We start from the raw sequence: 25,368 nt of genomic DNA on the forward strand, positions 1-25,368 counted from the left end.
GCAGAAGGAGCATTATAATTGGCATGAAAGAAAGCCAATTAGAAGGAGGCTATGTGTTCGCTAATGAGCAGGGCAAATCCTCTCGTGGTTGAATACTACGATTGACAGGGCAAGAAACCCAATCAGAAGGCCGCGCTCTTTCTAATCATCCAATGCGCGAGCGGGGCATGGAGGAGTGGGGAAGAGGCTCTTCCCGCCCCCTCCTCGCAGGCGCGCGAGGCCGGCCGGCGGAAGGACAACCCGCTGAGCCAATCGCAAATGGCGAAGAGGAGGAGTGGGTGGGTCTTCCGCCCGGCGGCGGCGAGGGGGTGGTGGTGACGCTCCAGGCGGCCAACGAGGGCGGCGGGCCGGCGCCGGGCGGCCAATGGGCGCCGAGGGGGCGGGGCTTGCTGCCGCCGCGGCTTCCAAGATGGCGGCGGGTGCGTGAGCGCGGCGGTCAGTCAGTCGGTGAGGCCGCCGGCGGGAGCAGGGCCGGGGGCGGGAGGGCGCCCCGCCGCCCGCTGCCATGAAGGGCAAGGAGCGCTCGCCGGCCAAAGCCAAGCGTTCGCGGGGCGGCGGGGGTGGCGGCGAGGACTCGGCGTCCTCCTCCTCGTCGGCGCGGGGCGAGCGGAGCAGCAAGAAGCCGAGCGGCTCCGGCGGCTCCAACGGCAGCGGCGGGAAAGCGGCGGCGGCGGCTTCCAACGAGAGCAACAGCGGCAGCAGCCGGCGCGGCCCGCACCCGGACAAGGCCGGCCGGGCCGGGAGCCGCGAGTACGAGGCCGGGGCGGCGGCGGCGGGCGGCGGCAGCCGGCACAGCTACGGCAGCGGGAAAACCGCGGAGGCGTCGCGGAGCAGCAGCAGCCGCGGGGGTGAGTCCCGGACGGCGGCAGCGGCCCCGTCCTCCTCCTCCTCCGAGTCGGGCGGCGGGGAGTACAAGACGCTGAAGATCAGCGAGCTGGGCTCGGCGCTGAGCGACGAGGCGGTGGAGGACGGGCTGTTCCACGAGTTCAAGCGCTTCGGCGACGTGAGCGTCAAAATCAGCCGTCTCCCGCCCGGCACCGGCGCCGCCGACGAGCGCGTGGCCTTCGTCAACTTCCGCCGGCCCGAGGACGCCCGCGCCGCCAAGCACGCCCGCGGCCGCCTGGTGCTCTACGACCGCCCGCTGAAGATCGAGGCTGTCTACGTCGGGGGCGGCGGAGGGAGCAGCCGGCGGCGCAGCAGCCGTTCCCCAGCGCTGCTGGACAAGGAGTCGCCCTACGGTGCGGCGGCCGTCGGGGTGGCGGCGGCGGTGGCGGCAGCTGTCCGGCACCCCCCGGCCGGGGCCACGCAGCGGGCGCTGTCACCCGCCGGCAGTGGCGGAGCCCTGGGTTACCGAGACTACCGCCTGCAGCAGCTCGCCCTGGGCCGCTTGCCGCCTCCGCCTCCTCTGCCCCGGGAGCTGGAGAGGGAGAGGGACTACGGGGGTTTCTACGAAGCGCGAGTGCGGCCGGCCTACGGGTTGGAGCGGGTGGCCGGTGTGGCGGCCGCCGGGGGCTTTCGTGGCGGAGGAGGGGGTGCCGGAGTTGCCAGCGAGGAGGAGATCAGCCCCGAGGATGACCAGAGGGCCAACCGCACGTTGTTCCTGGGTAACCTGGACATCACCGTGAGCGAGTCAGATTTACGCCGAGCTTTTGACCGTTTCGGGGTCATCACCGAGGTGGACATCAAAAGGCCGGGGCGCGGGCAGACCAGCACGTATGGTTTTCTTAAATTTGAAAATCTGGACATGGCGCACCGGGCCAAATTGGCCATGTCAGGAAAGGTGCTTCTGCGCAACCCCATCAAGATCGGGTATGGTAAAGCCACTCCGACTACCCGGCTCTGGGTGGGCGGCCTCGGGCCCTGGGTGCCCCTTGCCGCTCTGGCCAGGGAGTTTGATCGGTTTGGCACCATTCGCACTATTGATTACCGTAAAGGGGATTCGTGGGCTTATATCCAATATGAGAGCTTGGATGCGGCGCAGGCAGCCTGCACCCACATGCGTGGGTTTCCCTTGGGTGGGCCAGACCGCCGCCTCCGCGTAGACTTTGCCGACACCGAGCATCGGTACCAGCAGCCCTACCTGCAACCTCTACCTCTGCCACCCCCTGCTCATTACGAGCTTGTGGCGGAGGCGGCTGCTTTTGGGGCTCACCGGGGAGCCCCACCTGATCCTCTTCGGGGGGCCCGGGACAGGACGCCACCGTTGCTCTATAGAGACCGCGACAGAGACCTTTATCCTGAGACAGAGTGGGTGCCGCCCCCACCCCCTGTGCGGGACAGGAGTAACCGGGCAGCTGCCTACGACCCGCTGGAAAGCTTAGAACGCCGCCGGGATGGTTGGTCCTTGGAGCGGGACCGAGGGGAGAGGGAGTTGGGCAGCAGTAGCAGGGATCAGCCGAGGAAACGCAGGCTGGCGGAGGATGGAGGCCGGCACTTGGACCGCTCTCCAGACAGCGAACGCTCTTCTTCCTCCCGTAAACGTCACTGTTTGACCACAACCTCTCCGCCGGACCGCAGCCCCGAGCTCCTTGGAGGGAGGGAGCGTTACAGTAGTGACCCCGAGCGCTCATCATCCCGTTTGCTCCTCTTGGAGCGACCCTCGCCCGTCCGGGAATCTCGCCGGGGCAGTCTGGAGCGAGGGCAGAACGACAAGCGCGACCGTAAAAATTCCGCCGAACGGGAGCGGAAGCATCGCGCTTCTGCGGCAGCCGCCGTGCAGGAGTGCAAAAGTCCGGCCAAAAAGGACGAACGTGGCGCGGAAGGAGGTGGCGGAGGCTCCCGCCTCAAACCCCCTCCTCAGAAACAGCAGCAGGACGGGGTGTCGCAGGCCGGGGGAGCCCCCAAGCTGTGCTTGGCTTGGCAGGGGATGCTCCTGCTGAAAAACAGCAACTTCCCCTCCAACATGCACCTGCTGCAGGGGGACCTGGGTGTCGCCAGCAGCCTCCTGGTGGAGGGAGCGACTGGTGGGAAAGTAGCTCAGCTCAAGATCACCCAGCGGCTTCGTTTGGACCAGCCCAAGCTGGACGAGGTCAATCGGCGCATCAAAGTGGCGGGTCCCAACGGCTACGCCATCCTTTTGGCCGTGCCTGGGGCGTCATCAGACAACCGCTCCGCAGCCGGGGCCGCTGAGCCCGCGGCCGCCACCACCTCCACGCAGAGGCCCCTCAGGAATCTGGTGTCCTACCTAAAGCAAAAGCAGGCTGCCGGGGTGATCAGCCTCCCCGTGGGGGGGAACAAAGACAAGGAGAACAGCGGGGTCCTGCACGCTTTCCCGCCCTGCGATTTCTCCCAGCAGTTCCTGGACTCCACGGCCAAGGCGTTGGCCAAATCAGAGGACGACTACCTGGTCATGATCATTGTCCGGGGGGCGTCCTAAGGCCCTCGTGTTCTCTGTACCCAACCCTGCCGACTCCTCCACGCAGCCCCTCCAGCGTGTGCCAGGTGCTATGGGATACAGCCTTAGCCAGCCCCGATGTTATTTTAAATTAGATCTTTGTTTGTAGGTGACTTTCCCTGCCCATTTTTCTGTTACTACATTTTTCTATAAAAAACAAAAAGAAGTTAGAAGGCAGAAAGGTTGGTTAGCTGTTAGCGTGAATAGGGTGTTTTGAGAAGCCCCCGTCGGTGGGGGCAGCAGGGAGGTTAGGCCTGCTTTGATTTACAACAAAAAAAAAAGAGAAAAAAGAAAAAAAGAAAAAAAAAATAGAGGAAAAAAACTGGGGGAGGGGGGAAAGAACAAACTCCCGTCTTCTTAATTTTGATTCGTGTCCTTTTTTCATTTCATATATTTTAAAGCGAGTTCGATAGCTCATCCTCGATAGAGCTACAAACCCTAAAGACCAGATTTAAAGCACTCAGTAGTTTCAGTGGCAAACCACACACCTCCAGCAGCACTGCTGGCAGCTCCGTGTTTTCCCAGCCCTTCCGATTCGGCAGCGGCCGCCTGGGCGGCGCGGCCCCTTTCCTGGGGAGCCCCCGGGGTCCCCCTGAGTTGCGCAGCTCGAGGTCGGTGTTTTCAGGTGAGCGGCTCCAGCTCCCGGGTGCACTGCACGACATTTCATTCCCTCCCTTGGGTGTTTTCTCTACTCGTCCAGCCCCTCGAATGCATGCACTGAAAGGATGCTTTTTTTAACAGGTGTATTTCTCCTCTTCCTCTGAGTTCTGTTGTATCCCATAGATGCACTTTGGGTTTGTAGAAGTGACAACGTTTGGTAAATAGCTGAGGACTTTGTTACAAACCATGAATGTCTTGTGCTTACTCTGGTATGCAAGAAACAAGGAGGTGCTTTGAGAATAACTTTAGTTCTATTGTGGGGTTTTGTTTTTACGGCCTTTTTTTTCCCAAAGAGTTGCAGGTACAGTGGGGTCTGGTTCCACAGTGCAAACTCTGAGCAGGTGTGCTTCTCTCCAGAGATGGTTTTAATTCTGTGATGATTTAATTACATAAAAGTTCTCATTAACGTTTTACCTCTTTGTTAATAGCAAGAAACTGCTGTCTGCTTGGGACTTTTCAGCTACAGCACAGTGGGCATTACATGAGGTTTATCATTTCACAGCACCTGCAGTAAAGTGTTTTTAGCATCTCGGAGAAGTATTAAATGTGCTCTGAGGTGCTGAGGTTGGAGCTCTGGTTCCTGTGATTCTAGGAGGAAACACTTTGCTTTTTGTTTTGAAGAGGAACTTAGTTCATTGGTTCTTTTTCCCCCGCTGGTTGGGCACTTTTCTCCAGCTGTCTCCAACACGGGCATTGAGGGGGAAGAGGGATCTCAATCCCTGTCGTTTTCCGTAACGACCCAAGGGATGTTGCAGCGACCTTCGAAACCGAAGCGTCGCTGTGACCGTATCTACCTACAGGCCCCAAAATTGGAATCTTGCACTTAAACCCAGAATGTAGTCTTGCACTTAGCAACGTTTTCAGCGACCTGGGCAGCGGGAAAGCGATGCCGCTCTGCTCGGTCCATCCTCCGATTTATTCCTTGGGCAGTTGATACCAGGGCCGAGTTGATTTCCATTTCAACTCGCACGCCGCCAAAATCCCGTTCAAAATGCAGAATACCGCACGGAGGAGGAAATGTCTTGAATGTATTTTGTGGGCCCAGCAGTTCGGAAGGTGACTGCACCTGCCTGGGATTCGCTGTCACAAAATAGGAATTTCTGTAATCCGAACCACTCGTGCTTTGGTTTACGAGGGATTTGATTCCCTTTGACCGCAATGAGCAGCCGTAGCATCCCCAAAATTGCGGCGAAGTGAGAATTTGAGTGTGGCAGCGTATCTTGAAAACAGATTTTTGGTTTTATAGCTACTTCTCTTTCTCAATGGAAACATAAAAGCCTCATTTAATGCTCTTAAATATTTGAGGGTAAAATCCAGGATTTCTGGGTTGTCGTCCTTCAGCGTGAATGTAATAGATGGCAGAATTCAGCTGTTCGTCTTACTATTAACAATGAGATTTTATTTGAAATGGCACCGGTAACTCCAAGAACTGTTGTTTTAGAAGATACGGCGTGTTTACCGCTAATTGCAGCGAATGTTTTAATTGGGCGGGTGCCTGTTGCGCGGCGGCCGCTGCCCCGTGCTGCCATTCCCGGCGCCTTTTCTGACGCCAGTCGCCTTCAAGTGCGGAGTCCTGAAGGGAACTCGAACCGCTGGGAATTTAAATTACCCAAAACCAAAAAAAAAACCACCCCAAAACGAAGCACTAATGTCATTTGTATTCAACACTTGCTGACAACAGTGTTCATTCCGCCGACACGCAGCAGGCACCTGTTTCTAAAACCCGTAAAACTTGGGGTCAACGTAGTTTGTCGAAGCCAACTCGGTGTGGGAACCTTTTTGGAAAGAGCATCCGAGGTGCGCTTTGCTTGTCCCCTGTAAATCGCGGTGGTTGTACCTCCCTTGGGCTGCAGGAGTCCAATCCAAGCTGCGCTGGGGGCGATCGGGAACAGGTGAGGCCGCATTTGACTCCAGGTTTTCCGGTTCCTTATTGAACCGAGTACCTGCTTCTTTAAATCTGGTTTATTTGTGGTTGCTGCTCTGTTTTGTAAGCAAGGATTTTTAACACCCTTGGAGGGTCCTTAATGTCCAAACGTGGTTGATTGGCGATGTGTGAAGGTTCCCGTGTTGCCATGGAGGCCGGCGCAGCTTTTCCCTTCGCTCCCAACTTTGCACCATTGGAGTCCACGAAAAGTTGTCTTGGGCAGAGCGGGGGGCAAATAAAAGCCCACGTTGTACCAACACCGCTTGTGCGTAGAGCAAAGCAGATGTAGCAGACCGCAGGTCCTTGGCATTACGGTGCTCAGTATTCCTCCGATGGTCGTGTGCAGCTGCTGTTCCGATATTTCATTATTTTGTTGAATTAGCGTGGAAAAAGGATGTCCTTTTCCTGAATCCTTTCATAGCTGGGCGCTGTGCTTTGGGGAAAGAACCTCAAATGACTCAGACTTTGATTTTTGACTATTTTTCAATGGGAAACCTTACGCAACTTCCTCGGCACCACCCGGGGTTTGTTTGACCGCTCTGTGTTCGCTGCGGCACGAGCAGCGACCTCCCCCCAACCCCAGAAATTCCAGGGGTTTTGATCATAAATACCAACGCATCCTTGTGAGAGACAGAGAGGAGGGTGCTATTTGCTGTTATGTGCCAGGCAGAGAAACTTTCCCCTCTCTCTTTATTTTTAATTTCACAAGGATGTTCAAGGGTTGAAATGCTTTGGGGATGAATTGTTCAGCCCCCCGGGAAGAGCTTTGGGTTTCTCACGTGCGTTGAGGAGCCATCTGCTTGATGGGAATGGAGGCGAAAGGCTTTGAGTATTAATGGGGAGGAGGCGGGAAGGCGGGTTCAAAATCTCCAGGGACTCAGGGAAAATGGCCGGGAAAGTTGGGATTCCCGGCTCTGAGAAAAACAGTGTTGAGGGCAGAGCTCGGCCAGAAAGCAGAGGGAAGGGATCCCTGCCGTGGCATTTGGGGTTCTTTCCCCTTTTTCTGCAGATAGCACCCAAGGACAGATATTGCAATGATTTCTAAACGGAATGATGAAATGCATTTTGTATCGGGCTTAAAGCAAGAACGTATGGTTCCGAGAACGGTTCGTTGAATATTCAACTTGGTGCAGTTTCGATTGTGTGGAAATGATGGATGAGGAGCATTACTTGAACGGTAACAGTTTGAAATTCCATTAGGTGTGTCTTTGATTTGACCGTCTCTCTAAGATTGGAGTTGTCCACTGTTAGAATTACGCAGCGAAATGAGAACGGAAGAGAAACGTGTAACACTACATTTCATGGTTCTGTTGATAAGTTGCCTTCAGGAGCTGTTCTTTGAGGAAAGTCAACGGAATTACCGATCATTCCGTTGGTTTTTCTCGTGGTTAATTATGTCGATGTGTCCCATGAACTTACCGCAAGTTGAATAATCCTCAGTACTGTAAGCCTGGTTTAACCTCGGTCCAAAAAGAAGCCCTGCACTACTCGTTATGCATCCATAGAGAAAGTGGCTTAATTTCAAGGTTTCGTGCCCGTGGGTGGAATTGGTGCTTTTTGAAATCCGAGTCGAACATTCAGAAAGGCCTTGTAGCTCTTTATGTTCATCTGTATGATGTAGGAAGGGGAAAAAAAATCATCTGTTGTGTACATTTGTATTGAAATAACATTTTCTTTCCTCCTGCAAGCAAAGCTGGTGGACTGCGGAAGGCAAAGCGCATGGATACCGAGCTCTAATGGACCTTTGGGAAGAGAAGCTGCAGCTTAATGTGGAATTTCCATGGGCCTCTTGATGGAAGAAAGCTTATCTGTTTAGTATTTGTGCATTTTACTAAAATGGCAGCTTTAAAAAAAAAGTTGTGTATCTGCTATTGTGATGCCAATGCCCGTGTTTTAAGTGGAAAACTATGACCTCTTTGCTTTGTGCTGTGTACACAAGATTGCTGGAAAAAGTAAAGGAATACCCTTTTTATGGCTCACACAGCTTAAAAGTAGCTGTCACAAACATGCGCTCACAGTTGAGCTGATTTTGTTTCATTCTAAATAAATTGTTTCTTTTGAGGAAAATGGTTTTTCTGCCTGGAAGTGAATTGACGACAAACGTTTGGCCCCTTGGTTCGCAGCCCCAGGGGTCGTTTGCCGCTGCCGCTCCATGTTTGAGCTCTGATAGTTTGTGGGTCTTTGAGCAAGACGCGGGGAGAAGCGACACTTCTGGCGGTGACCGACCTCGTGTACCGAATCCGGAAGGAATCTGGTTGATTGGCTGCGGCGCCCCCTTGGTTTGCAGTGAAAAGCGGGGTGGCCGCCTGCTCTAACTCCTCATCTTGGCGAGGAAGCGGTGCCGACGCTGCCGTGAGAACGCAGGGAGCGTCGCCCCGCGTCTCGGGACCCCGTCCACGGCTGGGGCTTCGCTGTCGGAAGAGCTGGAGTTGCTGCATTTTAAGTTTCTGATTTAAGTTGTTCACCCACCGCGTTTGGCTTTAGTTTTGATTCTTTTTCTTTTTTCTTTATTTTTTTAATTTTGAAGAAAAAAAAAAAGAGTTTGAGATGATTGCTTTTGAATCTTTGCACGTAAACCTTTGCACCACACTGCCAAAAGAAAAGAGAATTGAGTCCTTAGGAGTGTTAAGCTGATGGTAATAAAGCCTTTGCTGACATACCCGAGGCGCTGCTCCATCTCCGGGGGCTTTTCAGCAGTTACGGGTTTAGTGCTGAATGGATGAAGAGTTCCGGAGAGCTAGAGTCGGTAATTTCACCAAACCTTTGCGTTGGTGTCTCAGTGCCTTATTCTGACCGGTTTACCGAAGCAAACGGTTCCACACGCCTCGGATGTGCATGCACCCTGCTCGCGCCCCCGCTCCGGCTGCACGTGCGCTCGCAGCCGCCTCCCGGTGTAGTACAGATGGTGAGATGAGCAAAAGAGTAATAATTATGGAGGCGTTACGGAGGCGTCCGGAAAAGTGTTGTGTGCTGTAGTTGCTACGTTCTCCTGTGTTTTGGGGGCTCCTGAGCTTTGGAAGGTTCCGGTGCACGGCTCCACGTTTGCTGCACGTTTGACGACCGCGGACGGCGAGGAGGAGCTGACCCGGCGGCGGCGTTGGCTTCGGGACCCTCCGGTGCTGTGCGTTTTGGTAGAGTTAACGTGACGTTGCAGATGAAGACGCCTCGAGACTCCAGCTTGCTCTGATTGCCTTGGCGTAACTTTTAACGTCCCACGGACGCCCAACCCGGCACGGGGTCCTTGCTGGGTGCCCTCAACCCGAGGATGCTGCGGTCGTGCTGTTCCCGGGGCAAAGAGCTCAGGAAATCGCTCTGACAGGTAAGGGGGTTTGCGAGCTTGAGCTGAATTGTGATGTAAAACAACATTATCTTATTGTTCGCCTCTTTTTTAATTGTTTTTCTAGCCTACTAACTTTTACTGATGTGTTTTCTGTGGTCTTTGTCCACTCTGGAGCGAAGGAGCAAACTCGTCGCTGCATCTTCTGTGTTGGATTTTGGGGGTTCCCGTTGATGAATGGGAGGGGTTTTTCTGCCAACCTGGGGCAAGATGCTGCGCGGGTGTAAAACCGCAGGTTTTCAGCTTGGCAAACTAGAGCTGGTATTGGGACTTTGTGAACCGCTTGAATGAACCCTGCTTTTAACCCAGAGCGCTGTGTATAATGTGGATGTGTTAATACGGAAAGCCAACTCGTGATTAGGCAAAGCTACGTGTGTGTTTACGGGATGCTGGTGTGAACGTTTAAATTAAGCTGTTTATTGTAAACGGGAGCGATTGTAGAGATCGGTGACAACAAGGGGAGACTTTTGAGATGCCTTTTTTCCAGAAGCTGGCATTTGTGGTTAAAATCAGTATTTTCGCAATGTATTTCGTGTTGGGTTGAGATACGATCTCTGAATCTGGTGGTGTGAAGTGTTGTATGGAAGGTTTGGGGCTGGGAGCCGTGATGGGAGGTTCATTGGAGCCTCTTTACCGGGGCTGGGTGGTGGTGCCAGCGGGACATGAGCCGTGTGTTGGTGTCACCAAACACAGGAGATGGTTTTGCCGAGCTGCCCGGCGCTCGGGCAACCGGGCGCGTGTTTTAGGGCTCGGGCGCTCTCCCGCTTTTTGGGCCTGCTTGGGCTTGTCTGACAGCAAACGGATCCATTGGTGGCCGTTCCAGAAGGGATCCGACTCCGATTTTACTGTGGGTTTAACCAGGAGGTTATGCCCTGTCTCCTTTATTTATCACAAGACTCGGAGGTGTCGTGGGATGCGGTGTGGGATGGTTCTGCGATGGCTGCTCTGCAATAGCGGGTTGGTTTTCGTGCGCTGGGTCTGAATCAGTTGGAGCGGTGCTGCAGCTGCCAGCTAAAGCCAGGCTTTTGTTAAAACTGGGCTCTTGGAAGGGTTAAGTGCTCTATATGCATCATATTAATTTGGCTAATGAGACTTCTGGGGAAAGTGGATTTATAAAGAGAACCATTTAATTAACTGCTCTGCAGTAGAAAGTGATGCGAGTGGATTAGACGGGGAACCGGTTATTGGAATTCACACATACTTTTTTTTTAGAGTTGTGCTTTTACCAGCCGCAGCTGAATTAATAGGAAAGTTTAAAACATCAGATGGCCCAGATTCTGCTCCTCGCTAATAACAAGCTTATGTTCGCCTCGTGCTGCTGGTTCGCAGTCAAATGGCAAATGCTCTTGGAGGAGACGCTCGCACCGCGTGTCCTGGGTTTGGGTGCAAATCGATGGGCAAAGCGCCTGCAGAAGGGCCGGGGAGAGGGCTGGCAAGTGGCTTGGGCTGCTCGGTGCTTCCTATTGTGCCTTGTCGGTTATTATCTGGGAGCTGTGTGCCCGGGTTTCATTACAACCGCCTGGAGAACCGGAGGGAGCAGAATAAGCTGCCGAAGGGCTCGCTCGGCGCTGGGATGGGTTATTGGGCTGATTAACCTGGTGTTCCCCTCTTTGTCCGTGCGCTGATGGAGCCGAGGTGCTGCTGGAAGGAGAACGTGGCCCTGCTGACACAGAGGTCTCCCGCAGGGTGTTTCGAAAAGACGGACCCATTTCACATCAGTTGCCCTTTGAAATTGGGTCTGTCTGTTTGAAACACCCTACGTTTTGTCAATCCTTTGTATCCCGCTCCAGGGATGTGCTAATTAAGGAGAATCGAGGTACAGGCGCGGTCAAACGTGATGATGTTCATGAGTTGCACCCTCCCAGCTCCTGTGTCCCGGATTTTGGGTTGAACTCACGCGTGTTGTCCCAGGGTTGGGATGGGTTGTGCGTGCCCGTGGTGGCACCCACGATGAGCCGCGGGTTGACTGTGGGTAAGGGACATTTCATCCTCTTTTCCCTGCCTTGACCTTCATACCTAGTGCTGCAATCGGCTCTGAAGATCGGGCTGTAGATCTTTAGCTGTCCGCAGCATCTCCCCTCCCCAGCCCCAGCGACAGGTCAGGCCGACTTTTAGCAACACGTACAACTTAACCCAGCATCCTGCTCCAAACTTGCACTTCTCCCTGGAGTTTCTACCATTTGTAGCAAGTGAGCACTTAGATGCTGCAATCTGTTTCTCCTTCCATATGCAAGCGCTGTGTGTCAAGCCTGTAAAATGAGATATTGCAGGTGTGCCTGAGGACACGCGTAGTGTGCAGGGGGATTTGAGTTAAGGGAAGGCAATGAGGTCTCTCGAGGTTGTTGTTGAGCTCTTGTTGCCGTCCAGCCTGGCCTGGGATGTCTCCAGGGATGGTTCATCCACCACCTCTCTGGGCAACCTGGGCCAGGCTCTCACCACCCTCAGGGCCAACAATTTAATCCTCATGTCCAGCCTGAATCTCCATCCTTTAGTTTAAAACCATCACCCTTGTCCAACCCCGCGCTGCTGCCATCGAACCTCACGGGGTGGGCACAGCGAGGAAGAGGATGGTGTGGCTTCTCTTATCTCAGCCAGCTTGGCCGTAACTCCCTTTTCCTGCTTGACAAAGGCCTTAAGGGTTGAAAATCAATTTATTGACAGTTTATTAGTCACTGAGGTGTTGTAAAGACACCCTTTGCCTCTCCCGAGCCAGAGCGCGATCCTTGCCCCGTCTTGCCCACGTTAGACATACTGGTTGGGGAAAGTTTTCCAAGCTCGGGGGTGACTTAGGAGGCAAAGCCTTTGTGGCTTTGGAAACGGAGGAATTCCTTGTGAAATTGCCCATGGCCGCGAGCAGGAGCTCCCGTCTCCTTTGCAGACACCACAGGCTGGAGAGCTGTTCCCCGGGGATCTCTTGGCTAAAGCTAAAACTTCGTGTATTTCAAACATCTGGTTTATTTTTCTTTTCATTAGAGCAGCTTGTGAATTCTCATTGACTTCCATGGAGATCGTTAGGTTGCCTTTAAAGAACGCGGCTGCTCCGCAGGACGTGTGTGCAGGGAGGGACACGGGGACAACAACTACAGAACAGAGCGCGGTGTCCCTGTTATCGGCGCTGGGCGAGGGCAGAGCCGCTGCGCTTCCTGTGGCCCCGTCCTCACCCGGCTATTTTAGATCGCTTCTTGCTTTCTTCCTGTGGCCAAAGGGAAAAGCAGCAGCGTCGGGAGGGCAGCAGCGCTTGGGGGGTGTTGTGTGTCACTGTGTGCAGCCACCCCAAAACCAGCCCCGTGCTGCCGCAGCCACCGAAAACCTTCTAATTCACCTTTAAAATCTGAATTATGTCGATATTTCTTCCCCTCTGTGTCCTGCCAAGCCGGTGTTTCTCACAGTATCACTGTAGGTGAGAGTCTTGCAGTGTTTTTTGTGCCAAAAAGGGTCAACCTGAGGTCCGGGCGATGGGTTAAACCCAGAATTCTGGGATCCCGAGCGCTCTGTGGTCCCTGGTCGGCTTCTCGCGGTGCTTGTGCACATCGGAGCGGCTGGAACCCTTCCAGCCCTTGGCGGGGATGTTGTTGAGAGATAAAGATCTTCGCTTATTGTGCAATAAACACCAGGGTCGCCTTTCTCTGCGTTTAGTGCCGGGTTTATCGGTCGCCAGCATCTGAGGAGCGGTGGGAAAGTCCCAGCCTTGTGTTAGTACATTATTATATTTTAAATCGAGAATAGAGCTCGGCCGTGGAGAGCGCGAGGCGGGGAGGCCTCTCTTGGGCACTGACACCGGCTAAATCCATGTTTTCAAACCTCTACCCTGACTTTTGGTGACCCGGGGCAGCCTTCACAAGTACCGGGTAAAGAAGGGGACCCCCGGCCGGCCCCAGGGCCCTCGGAGACCACATGCGTGTACAAAATAACGCTATAGAATAACCCCAGTGTGAGCTGAGGACTCGCGCAGCGCGATCTCTGATTGCACCGGCTTCGTAGCTTTGCTAGACCTGAGCTGAGGCTTAGAGACCTTCTGTTGGGATACAGTGAAAATCCGAGCCTGGTTCCTTGGGCTTTTTGCCCCTCGGGTCCTCCAGAGGGTGTTGGGGTTGCCATTAGTTCATTTAGGTTTCTTTTTTCACTATTTATTACAAGTTAAACTGTTTTCTCAGCAAGGTCCCTGCTAGGCTGTTAGCAGGTTCTTTCAAGTATCTCCTCAACCTATATCTGATAAAAAAGGCCATTTAGGACCTTTTCCTCAGCAGCCTTTTGTCTGCCAGGACGCTCAGCAACTTCAGCTATTGCTTTACCACCGTTTTCTTCATTTGTTTCTTCTCTAAGTGCTGGAGCTGCTGTTTCTCACCATTGGAGGAAGTTACTACCTGAGCGGTTGTAAATTCACCCCAAAAAGCCGGACCGGGTGATCCTTGTGGTCCCTTCCAACCGGGTGTTTTAGGCTTCTCCAGCCTGTATTGTGTGGCCGGGTGAGGGACCAGGCGTGAAGGGGTTTATATTACAGCTTTTAAACTCGTTTGTGTCTCAGCGAACCCTGCGTTTTACCATGCAAAACTGGCTTTGTGAAGTTATTTGCAAGACAACTTCAATGGGTTGGAAAACCCTTCCTCGGGGCGGGTGTTCCCATCCCCGTTGCTGTTTGTTTCTCTAATACACCTGCGTTTTGCGAGGAAATAAATGCCTTTAGCATTCAGAGCTAAAACATCTGCTCTGTTCTTGCCTCCCCAGGGAAAGTGTGAGCGGAGGGAAGCGTCTCGAGCACCAGACGGGATCCTGAGCAAAGACAACGGCTTCAAGACTCTTGTCCACCTCCCGGCCACCGCTGGGACCGCGCAGGGATGCTGGAGGAGATTCTCATTGCAAGGACCGGTTTCCTCAACCTCTTTTAATAGATAAGAGGCATTCGGGGCTAGAGAAAGGTACTTTGCCTGTGTAAAATTCCTATTAGGGCCAAGAAAGGCTGATGGTGCCCGTCTGTCCTGAGCTATTTGAGGGTACCAGCACTTGGGAGAGGTGTTTTCTTGAATTAGGGTGAGGTTAGCTAACAAAAAGCACTCCCAAGCTCAAATACGTCTTAGAAATGCAGAATAAGATGAGTTTTTTAAGCTTTTTGGATTGGGAAGCGTGCAAGCCAAGTTTTCCCAATAATTCCCTCTGTTAGCAACCGGGTGTTTTTAATTTGTTCAGTGATGAACTGGAATGTTTCCCGAGGTGAGAACTCAGGGTTTTTGGAACCGGCCCACTCGGGGTCCCGTTGCAGGATATTAAGCGGCAAAGCGAGTCCCGCGCCGTGCTGGATGCGCTGCTGAGGATGTAAAAGGACAGTTTGGAGCACTTGCTGCCCGCGGCTTCCTGCAGGACTCCGGAGAATCAGCGTATGATAAATTAACCGCTTTATAACGCTGGTATTCCCCATCCGCTGCGGATTCAGGGCTCGTTTTCCCCTCATTTCAGTTTCTTTGGTGTCGTGTGGTTGTGTAACTGCTGAATTTGCCCCATTCTCCGCGATGGAACTTTACCCACAGCAGAGTTTTAGCTCCTTAATACCGCCATAATGTCCTGTAGCTTTTTATTAAACACAGGCCGCTTAATTTCATGCTTGGAATAACCCATTTGACAGTTTAAAGGAGTGGTTCTCTACGGGAAACAACTCTTGTTGGTTTAATATTAAAAAAGAACGGGGAAGGATAATGCGAGTGGCTGGGATGGTTGGTGTAGAACCCTTGCAATATCCCAGATCTGCGTAATAATTTCTAATAGCTGATGATAATGCAAAAGAATTGCAACCTCACTACCGGAAAGTGGAAGCAGCTGCGTTACATCTTGCCGGTCCAAATTAAATCTGTAGGACGCCGGTTGGCTGTCGACTCATTATCGCTGCCTCCGAGTGCTCTGTGAACCCAGGGAGCCGCTGGGCGATGGGGAGAGGGCTGTGAGACACGGGTATGGTCTAAATGTGCTGATTGTGGTACTGCCTTTCATTAGAGCTGGTTTTTCTTGCAGGTCCCCTGTGCTGTGGCAATGAACACCATGCCTGGGAGAACCAGCGGCCGTGGTGCAGCATCCTCCATGGAAAAGGGGAATTTTTGTGGAATGGCTTTTCCGTGTATCATCCTGGCAGTCTGATCCTTATCTCTCGGCACCGTCTCTGTCCTCGCATCCCTCCCTGGGGCTGGTTATTCATATTGAAATGGAACAAGCTGCAGTGTCGTGCTGTGCTTTGGCGCTGGGGAGGTGCTTGGCTGCCTCATCCCAAGAGGTGAGTCAGCTCTGCTGTCCCGGACACAGGAAACATGGGATCAGAGCGAAGCCTGGGTCCACCTGAGCCACAGGCATTATTTCCCCCATCAAATAATGCTTTACACAACCTATTTCTCAGGCGGCTTTAATCACACATGCATGAGAAATAACGAGATATACAAAATGTGAGTCCATCACCTAAAAATTCCCGTTTTCACGGTGTGGACGGTCTGTGCCGGCGATCGCTCTCTGATCGTGTCTGTGCCGGCGATCGCTCTCTGATCATATCTGTGCCAGTGATCGCTTTCTGATCGCGATGTGATCAAAGCCCGGTGCTCAGGTTGCCTTTTCTTAGCTTCCATTTTTGGGCCGAAGGCTCGAAGAAGAAGGAGATGGGCGAGATGAGAGCGCAGGCGCCAGCCAGGAGGAAGGAGCAGGCGTACGTCTGGGTGTAGTCGTACAGCCACCCTGCGGGGAAGAGATTCTGATTAAAGCGCTGGGATTTTTCTCATCATTTTGGGAGGTGGGCGGCAAGCAAAGGATGTGTGTTCTCATTTAAGAATTCCTCGGATATTTTAAGTTCTCTTAACTCCTCGTGTGCCTGCTGCTGGGCAGCATTTACGTGGACACTTAGGGCTGGTGTAACAGCAAAACTTGTAGGTTTTTCTTCCCAGAACTAATGTCTGATCCTTTTAGTGCTTGTGGATTTTAATTTGATCGAATTTAATCCCTGATGTGTTTTCCTATTTAAATGAATGGGCCCAAAGCAGCTGCGGCAGCAGACGGAAGGTCCCGCTTGCACGTGTTGGCGTTCGCGACATCTGGGCTGCAAACTGCGATCTCCCCTCGCTGCGCGGAGCAGACCCGGCTCAGCACACCCTGTCCAGCCCCAGACACCCCAGGCATCACGACTCATGAATCTGACCTCAAAGGGGCTGGTTTAGCTACAGCACCTCGCGTCTAGACAATCATTTTAAAGGTGGATAATTCGTTGGAATATACACAAAGCAATGGGGCTGCTTTGCTTTCTATTTTTTTCCCTTTTTTCTTTTCCAGGCACGTTCTGTTGGTTTGTGCCTTTCCCGGGGGCATTCTGGCTGTTTCTGGTCCAGGGCCCTGAGGCTCGGCGGGTCCTGCGGCGCTGGATCCGTGACCCCGATGGTTTGTGGGGTGCTTTATTAGCCAAGGTGGGATGTGGGTTTGTTGCTATCTGAAAACCTCTGCGATATGGGCAGGAGAAGGATGCTCAGGTTTGTAGGATGTACAGGGCATAGAGCCCCAGTTGAGCTCCAGTTTATTTAAATCATTTTAAAATACCCCTCAGGACATGTAATTTTTCGGGGTTCGGGGGTTGTTGGTTGGTTGGTGGGCTCTTTGGTTTTGTTTCTCCAGCAGCGCTGGCGGACGAGGAGCCACGAAGGAGCCTCCAAACTACTCACCCTGGGCTTTTGGCCGAACTCGCTGCCTCCGCAATTAAGGGCTTTTAATTAAACGCATTTGCAGGTAAATCACCTTTTCTGCTGCATTACAATGAGGCTTTGTTCTAGTGTGCCAGATAAGCATTTTTAACCCATTCTCATTACACCTTGTGTTTCATTGCGTTAAAAATACTCGAGTTTTTCAAACTTGTAGCTCTAAAGTCCAGGTTTTGAGGAGCTGGAGGCGCCAAACCCCGGGGTCTCATATGGCATTTAAATCCTGTTCTATACTCTGTAAGGTGCAGGTGCTTTTGGACACTTAATCAGTGACTCTCACGCATATTCAGTTTCTATGCCTAACACAGCCGTCTTGGAGGAGAAAACTGCAGAATTAATCTTGGATCACTAATTGGGACCCTGCACTCTGAATCTGTTCCTCTCACTTCAGCTCCAGCGAGACGGATCAGCGTGGGTTTTGCTGCTTGGCTCCATTTGGCCTTTATTCACCCACCAGCATTAAAAAGACTGATTTCCGTGGGCGGCTTTTTGCGGGAAACCTGCTTGCTTTACAAAACCCCCAAGAGCTGGCGCGGTGACTTATTGGCGCTTTCAGAAACCAAAAGGTTTCCCATTAGCGAAAAGATATTGGAAGCGGCTGAAAGCGTAACCGCTACCTTAGCACGTATGATGCATGGATAAGAGCGGGCCGAATTATTTAGCGTTTTTCATACTGTACGTAACAGCGCCGGGGAATTTACTGCGATGGTCGGGTGGGGATTGCTGGACGTATATCTTGTGGCAGCAGAGGGGCCGGTGTGTGCTGTAGGTTGTGCATCACCGTGACAGGTAAAGCACGCTCGAAATTGCATCCGCATACGGAGTTTTGCCAACTAGAAATAACTGATTAGAGAAATCAATATTTTATAACGTGCGGCCTTGCCGAAACGTTGGGATTTACAGACCCCGCAGGAGTTGGGATTTACAGACCCCGCCGAGGGCGGGAGGCGATAGATGAAGAAGCAGCTGCCGGGTTTATTCCGTGTTCAGGACGCGTTTGCTGGGTGAGGGACGGGATGTTGGTCACGCTGATATTTGACTTTGGAGCTTGTTGGAGTTTGTTTGCACCACGGGGAGAGCTCGGGTGCTGGTTCCAGCTGTCAGGTTTGGCTGAAGGGGCGTTGGGGATAGGAGAAGCTTTGGCCTGGCTGGGGGGTTGGAGAACAAGCCCCTTGCTGTGAGCTGAGATTAGAGACTCACTTTTAAGCGCTTAAATGTGCCGGATAGCCCAAACCACCTTGGTTTTGGGGCAGAGGGAGAAGAGGGAAAGGCTTTTCATCCTCCTCATCTTTAGGCCCAGTTCTTGTGAGCTGTGTCATCTTCCAAAGCAGAGACTATCGAGGCTTCCCCTCGTGTCCCAGCGCCGGGCCCGTCCCTGCGTTACCTCCTCCCCTCCGGCTTCAGGGTTAGAACCCACGGGGGAAATGCACGGTACAAAACCCAGCCGTGCTCAGGCTTCCAATGTCCACGTGGGGTTTCACCTCCTTTTTCCACACGAAGCCATCAAACTAACGCTTGGGTTTTGCAAAGAGAAGTTTCTGATATATGTTTGATTTTGTTTGTTTCTTTGTTTTCCCACTTGGGCAGGAGGGTGAGCACCAGCTGTTCCATCCCTGGGTGTCCGTGGTGGGTGTATATCCCGTGTATACATTATGGATATCCCCTATATACGTTACGTATATCCCATGTATACATTACCTGCGAGTGGGGGTCCCCCCGCGGCCGCGATCCCGGCAAAGAAAGCAGCAAACCCCAAGTAGCTATGGAGCTTTTCCACCCCCACGAGATCCACCTGCGTGTAAAAGCAAACGGGGAGTTATTGCAAGCACAAGAGCTTTATGATCTGATTTTTCCGGAGGAGTTTCCTCCTCAGCTGCGGTTTTGAAAGGATCCAGCGCCTTTAGGTCTGGTCCAGCCTGGAATTCGCTCTCCTCCCCAAGTCCAGCGTGGAAATGATGAGGATCCGAGACGCTTTTCTGCATCTCCCCAAACCAGTAACGCTGCCCAGACTTGGAGGAAAACATGTTGAACTCTGAATTCCTTCCCAGAAAGAAATGTCCAATTATAAGCAGAGAATAGTTTGGGTTGGAAGGGACCTTCAGGGGTCATCTTGTCCAACCCCAAAAGTCGGAAAATTGGCAACGTTCAAAAAATAATGGTGTCTCCTTATCCTGTTGTAACTGGTCTGTTACAGGTAATGCTGGTGTTGCAGTAATTTTGGGGTTGGGAGGAGATGTGCACAACCCCCTGTCTTAGCACTGGGGAGATGGGGACCAGGCCAACTCCATCTATTTCCATTTATCATCTAAAGGCGCAATCTCCTTTAGAAGGGAGGACGTGGAGTGCAATTAGCAGGGCAAAAATCATTAAAAAGCAGCATTAAACCCCCCCCGTGCATGCAGCTCTGCAACAGGGTCTTCAGAGAGTTTTGGAACTGTTGGAAACGCCACGTTTATGGCGGTTTTTGCGCAGGATCCACTCACCAGCACGGGCAGCACCAGCGCCATGAAGCCGCCGCAGCAGATGGCGAAGGCCACCACGTAGGCCAGCAGCAGCGGGAAGGAGGTGGCCAGGGCACCCAGCAGGTTGGCGACGCCGGCCAGGAGCAGGTAAACCACGTGGTAATGGTATTTCTTGGTCCAGTTCTGGTCGGCGAGCCAGCCCGAGAGCAGCTGGCTCAGCGTCTCCGTGATGCCTGCGGGGGGAGTTCGACAGAACATCAATAATTACTTGATTCCTCATTTTCTTCTTGCTGTTCCATAAAAATTAATGTTAAATTAATGCCTTTATATTGGAAATACCCTTTTCCTTTACTTTGGTCGCTGCTATTGCCAAGTGGGCTGTGAAAATCCAATTAAGGGCTCTGAAATGCCCTTCGGTAAAAACAGGGAAGATGAACTTGCTGTTCAATCTCTGTTTTCAAGACATAGAAAAAGCAGAATATCGGGGAGAAACACACTTAAGAGACTTTAATTTCTATAAAGGATAGAAGACCAGCATGGTTTTTTAAAGGCTCAGCAAACTTTTGATACTTGGATTTCCCATTTCTCCCTGTGTTCTGAAGTGACGCTGCCGGTCAGCGGGTCCTGACCGCCTGTCCCTTCTCTTCTAATTTAACACATCAGATTAATTGCTGTGCTCTGCTTCCAGATTCTGTGGCAGCGCCCGTCATTTCTAGGTAGGACATGGCGGTGTAGAAGTGAAATCTGTTCTTTTTACAATAAACTATTTTACGACGACTGAGGTTGCGGACGCTTTCTTAACCCGCTGTGACTTTAGCGTTAATCCCGGTTTAGCATCAGGCCCGTTGTTCCTTTTTGGGGCTGGGGGTGGTTGTTGTTTGTGTGTGGCTGGTTTATTATTATTATTATTATTATTATTATTATTATTATTACTACTATTATTATTACCACTACTATTACTATTACCACTACTATTGCTATTGCTATTACTATTACTATTACTATTACCATTATTCTTTTCCCTGTGGAGGTGAATGTGCCCCATCCAAATGACCAGATCCAAGTTAATGTGGGTTTTTCCCCTCCCATATTGAATTGATCCACACATTGTGGATCAAACTGAAGGTCCTAAAACACCAAGCGCCTCCGGATTTCTCTGCCTTGTGGGTTGATGCAAGGCTGGGGCCGTGGTGGGGAGGCTCTAGGAGGATAGATAGCACCTATGGAATTGGAAATGCGTGGTTTTTCGGTGCACTGAGGACGGGGAAACATCCAGAACCACCCACCATGTGAGAAAGACTTCGTACATCTATATACAGCAGCGGGGTAAAGGCTGCGAGCTCAACCTCTCCCATGCAGATTTATTCTAAGACACGTTTGGGACTATTTCTTGGCGAGGTTTGTGTTGCTTTTCGTGCCCGTTCGGTACAATTTAATGGGTTGAAAAGCCGGTTTGCCGTACCCGCCGCCGCGATGAGGTACGAGGCGTCCATGCTGCCGATGCCCAGCGTGCGGGCTCGTGCCGCCAGGTGGAAGGTGGGCACGAAATAGGCCAGGTGGCTGAACACGAAGGACCAGGTGAAGATGGCGAAGAGGGGGTCGCGCAGCGGGGAGAGGTCCAGCAGGGGCTGGGGTTTCTCCTCCTCGGCCGGCGGGCGGGACGCGTTTCCCGCAGCACAGGCATCTCCATGGTGGGACGTGACGGGTCCCTCTGCGCCGGGACGCTCCTGACGTGCTTCCCCACGGGCGGTTCCATCCGAGCATCCATCCAGGGCTTCTGGAGATGGTTTTGGTGCTAAACGCCCCCGGTTCGGGTTCTTCGCGGGGGGCCGGTGGGTGCTGGTGGCTCGCAGCAGCAGGCTGGACGGCACCAGGTTCAACATGATGCCACCAAAAATCAGGAGGGTACCTGAGGGAAGAGAGAAGATGCTCTTTCTCTCAGTGTGGGAAGCGATCGCTCTACAACGGGGTGTAGTTCCTATTGAACATGGAGAGAGCTCTGCCATAAGGAGCAGGTATCATACAGCAGCTTTTATTCCTATTTTTCTAGCTACAAGTCCCATTTGCTGTGATGCGCGCACCAAATTTGGGGTTTGTTTTGTTTGCCCTCATTAGAAGCCCATTTCACGTGACGGACCTTCAAGATGGCCTGAAATGGTGCAGTAAAGATAGGGATTTTCAGTTTTGGTTTCTGAGGTCTCCGGTTTGCCTTTGACTTAATTCTATTAAGTCTGACTTAACTCTATCAGTCTGTTAAGTCTGACTTAACTCTATCAGTCTGTTAAGTCTGACTTAACTCTATCAGTCTATCATGACTGATTAAGTGTTTAGCAGGATGTTCCCAAACTATCCCAGAAGAGGCAGAGTTGTTCCTCGCTGCAGCCAATCTTAGTTCTTAAAACGATCCTCTTATCCCTGCCCGGATATTCTCGACCACTCTCTAAATGCTGCTGATAAACGGGAGATGATGTGCTCACCCTGCCAGCCGTAAAAATCGATGAGGAACTGAGTGAAGGGCGCGATGAGGAACGTCAGCCCCATCCCGGCGCGGGCCACGGCGTTGGAGAAGCCCAAGCGCGTCCTGCAGCGCTTGGCCGTCACCACCGCGGCCGCCTGGTAGAGGCAGGCGAACCCCAAACCTGCGGGAAAGGGGAGAAAAGAACACATTCCTGCCCTAAAAAGTGGTTTGTTCGCGTTGTGAGCTTTGGGGACGCAAAGTGGCGCCGTCCCAAGGTCGTAGTGCCCATAGCAGAGCTGCTCTGTGGGGGGACTTTTGCTGTTGTGGTCAGTGGGGAATAAGATTTTGTGTGTGGTGTTTAGAATCTGGGGTTGTGTGGTTTTAGTAAGGGGTTTTAAAAGGTTGGGATTCATCTTGGATCTGGGAAAACAGCAAGAGAAAGGGCTGTGGGGCATTGGAACAGGCTGCCCAGGGCAGTGCTGGAGTCACCATCCCTGGAGGGCTGGACAGACGGACATGAGGTTCTCAGGACATGGGGCAGTGCCAGGGATGGGTTATGGTTGGACTCAATGAGCTTGAGATCTCAGTGATCTCTTCCAACCAAAATGATTTTCTGCTTTAGTGTTAATTGGATCTAGTGTGTTGAAACTGGTGTTTTATGCTCCTGAGCCTGAAGCTTTGGGGTTCCACACAACGTCTCGTTAGAAGGGAGCTGGGGATGGTTTCCTATGGAAGGAACCGCTTGGTTTAACGTTAAAGGGGCTGCTTTCGCTCATCGTGCGCGGGAAAATCGCTGCCCGACCGTGGGTCGCACTCACCCAGCAGAAGCCCCATGGAGACGCAGAGGAAGGGGACGCTGGTGGCCTGGGTGCTCAGCAGGCAGCCCCCGCTGACCAGGGCGGCCCCCATGATGGACGTGGGGCGCTCGCCCAGCCTCCTGCAGACCACGGCCACGAGCGGGGCTGGAACGGAGAGCGGAGAGAGGAATCTGGGGCTGAAGGTGTCAAATGGTGCTTTGCAGGGTTTGGGGACTTGTATTGGGGTCATTGCATCTGGTGCCCCAGTCCAGGTGCCACCCGAGGAGGGACAGAGTGACACGAGGCATTCGGGGTGGGTTCATGTGTGGGAGAGAGGCCAAGAGACCTCGTCTGGTACCCTGGGAACTCGGGGGATGGGGCAGGGGAAGGAGTCAAGGCCCACAGGTTCAGATGTCCTGAATCTGCTTGCCGATGCGAGTCTGGTCCATCCTCTGACACCCACCCTGAGATACTGATCCCATCGATCAGATCCCTCTCAGCCTCTCTTCTCCAGCCTTTCCACATCAGAAAGATGCTCCAGACCCCTCAGCATCTTTGTGTCCCTCCGCTGGACTCCCCAGCAATTCCCTGTCCTTCTGAAACCGGGGAGCCCCTGATACCACAGCTTTAGGTTGGGGAGCTGTCCCCGTCCCTGCGGCCGCCGCTCACCTCCGAGGAAGCGCAGGGAGGACATGATGGAGCCGACCCAGCTGATCTGCTCGGAAGAGCCTCCCACCTCCTCTTGGAAAGCCACGAAGAAAATCCCGAATGTCTTGAGCATCCCCATGACGAGGACGTTGACCTGCGGGGGGAGCAGACGCAGGTCAGATACCACCGGGCGGGAGGAAAAGCTTCTCCTTCTGCTTTCTATTTGTGGATCATTTGTTGTGTTATGGGAGAAATAGAGTGGGACGTGTTCGCTAACGTGGTGTGGGGGAGAAAGGGAACAATATAACACTAGAGCCTGACTCTTGTAGGTTTTGTTTTCTCTGTAAGTTGTTTTTTAACGCTACAAAATAATCTGGATGGGTCTCAGCACTGTGAAGATCGCTGGCAGAGATGAGGTGCTGAGCGGTTCCCAGGCTGGCCCTGCCGCGGGGACAAAGGACGGTTTATGGCCTTAATTTTAGCTCCCTCCCTCCTCCCCAGCCGCAGGTGGTTAATGATCGGCAATGAGTTAATTTGGACGCAGTGGGAGAGGGGAAAGGTTTCCTGCCCTTCCCAGCCTTCCCACCCGGGGATGGCGTTGTCTCCATCCCCAGTGGGAGGATGGTGTGTGGCATTAGAGCCTGTGGCATGGAGAATTAGTGCCTTGGAGTGCTGTGGGGGTGCCCGGACAGAGCGCGTGGGTGCTGCCCGCACCCCGTGCTGCTCCTGGGCACCCACCCGGATCCCCCTTTGGGGTTTAACCCCCCAGGGGTGCTGTGTGTGAGTAGGGAAACGTCATTTCATCATCACAAACCGCCCTTGGGCTGCAGGGCAGGCACCTCCGCTGCCATTTCCAGGTGATATTTGGGGGGACAGGGAGTCTGTGCTCAGCCAGCAGGACGTGGGGGAGTTTTGCCCGGTGTATTCAGCCCATCTCGGTCCCTGGTCCATCTCAGCGAGACTCCAGGCTCCCTGTCAGCTCCGGGAGGGCTCGGGTGGGTTTTTGTGCTCACCAGGAAGAAGTGGAACACGACTCCCCATGCGCACCCTCCGGTGCCCGGGCTCTTCCCCACCTCCGCCTCTTCCTCCTTCCTTTCCCCTGGAAATGAGAGTTTTGGGACACATTAACACTTTGCTCTGTTGCTGTTTCAATTTACCTGCAAAAACTGCGCCCTCGGAAGCACCAGCTGCCTTGGAACCCGTCAGCTTTGCTGCTAACCAGGTAGTCACCGGTATCTCGCGTTCAACTTTGGAGGGTGAGTGAAGCTTTTATCGACCTCTTTGCCAACAGATGGTAAGCTGCACATTATCACTGCCTGCAAGCAGCTTAATGACCTTTCTCTTTCCCACCAAATCACTGTAACCGCTGAAGCACTAAGGGATTTTATGCTACAAGCACTTTGCTGGCTCTTTAGAGCGATAGTTGGGTTGGTTTGTGCCAGATGTCGCGGGTTCACTGTCTCTGTCCATCTTGGAGCTCCCATGGGAAGCTCCCCCGTTCCCATCCCATTCTGCTCATCTCCCTGCTCTCACCCGTCCCACACCTCGGGATCGTGCCCATGGGAGCAGATGGGCCTTATCAGGGCTGGTGAACCTGAAACCTTTCCTTCTCCTTACCACCTTGCTGTCGCATGCTGGAAAATCCTCCCCGAAACAGCCGCTTGCAAAGAGGAATCGTCTCTTCATTTGCTCCAGAGACTAAATCCCCCCTCCCTGGCCTGACAGCCCGAACTCTGCTCCTTCATTTGCCTCCGCTGGTGACGATGGTGTCTGTCCTTCCTGACCAGCCCCCAAGTGGGACATGGAGCCGCTAGCCTGGGTGGTTGGAGCCCATCCTCCTCCTCCTCCTCCTCCTCCTCCTTCTCCTCCTCCCCGCACGCAGAGCCAGCTTGCAGGGCCCCAAGGCCAGGAGTCCCTCCCCTTCCCCAGCAGGAAACCCGTGGCTTTCGGAGCAGAAATCCTGTTGGGAGGAAAGA

General features: G+C 53.1%; 2 protein-coding genes across 3 annotated transcripts; one reads left to right on the forward strand and one right to left on the reverse strand.

Annotated features, from left to right (window-relative positions):
* Positions 1-388: 388 nt before the first annotated feature.
* Positions 389-20,271, forward strand: RBM15 (RNA binding motif protein 15). 2 transcript variants are annotated; one of them, XM_071817865.1, is made up of 5 exons: positions 389-9,297; positions 14,041-14,231; positions 15,316-15,571; positions 16,609-17,055; positions 19,500-20,271. In XM_071817865.1, the coding sequence occupies exon 1, from the start codon at positions 506-508 to the stop codon at positions 3,374-3,376; it is 2,871 nt and encodes a 956-aa protein (XP_071673966.1). In that variant the 5' UTR covers positions 389-505; the 3' UTR covers positions 3,377-9,297; positions 14,041-14,231; positions 15,316-15,571; positions 16,609-17,055; positions 19,500-20,271. The 2 variants fall into 2 exon arrangements, with proteins under 2 accessions (XP_071673966.1, XP_065710431.1); XM_065854359.2 differs by having other exon boundaries at positions 15,316-17,055.
* SLC16A4 (solute carrier family 16 member 4) lies at positions 15,682-25,215 on the reverse strand. Its single transcript, XM_065854219.2, has 9 exons — positions 25,010-25,215; positions 24,406-24,491; positions 23,414-23,546; positions 22,766-22,909; positions 21,967-22,128; positions 20,952-21,398; positions 19,511-19,722; positions 18,726-18,819; positions 15,682-16,020 (listed from the first exon to the last, which is right to left on the reverse strand). The coding sequence occupies exons 1-9, from the start codon at positions 25,023-25,025 to the stop codon at positions 15,875-15,877; spliced, it is 1,440 nt and encodes a 479-aa protein (XP_065710291.1). The 5' UTR covers positions 25,026-25,215; the 3' UTR covers positions 15,682-15,874.
* Between the last annotated feature and the right edge of the window lie 153 nt (positions 25,216-25,368).

Source organism: Patagioenas fasciata, chromosome 21, assembly GCF_037038585.1.
Source record: "Patagioenas fasciata isolate bPatFas1 chromosome 21, bPatFas1.hap1, whole genome shotgun sequence".
Classification (NCBI taxonomy): domain Eukaryota; kingdom Metazoa; phylum Chordata; class Aves; order Columbiformes; family Columbidae; genus Patagioenas; species Patagioenas fasciata.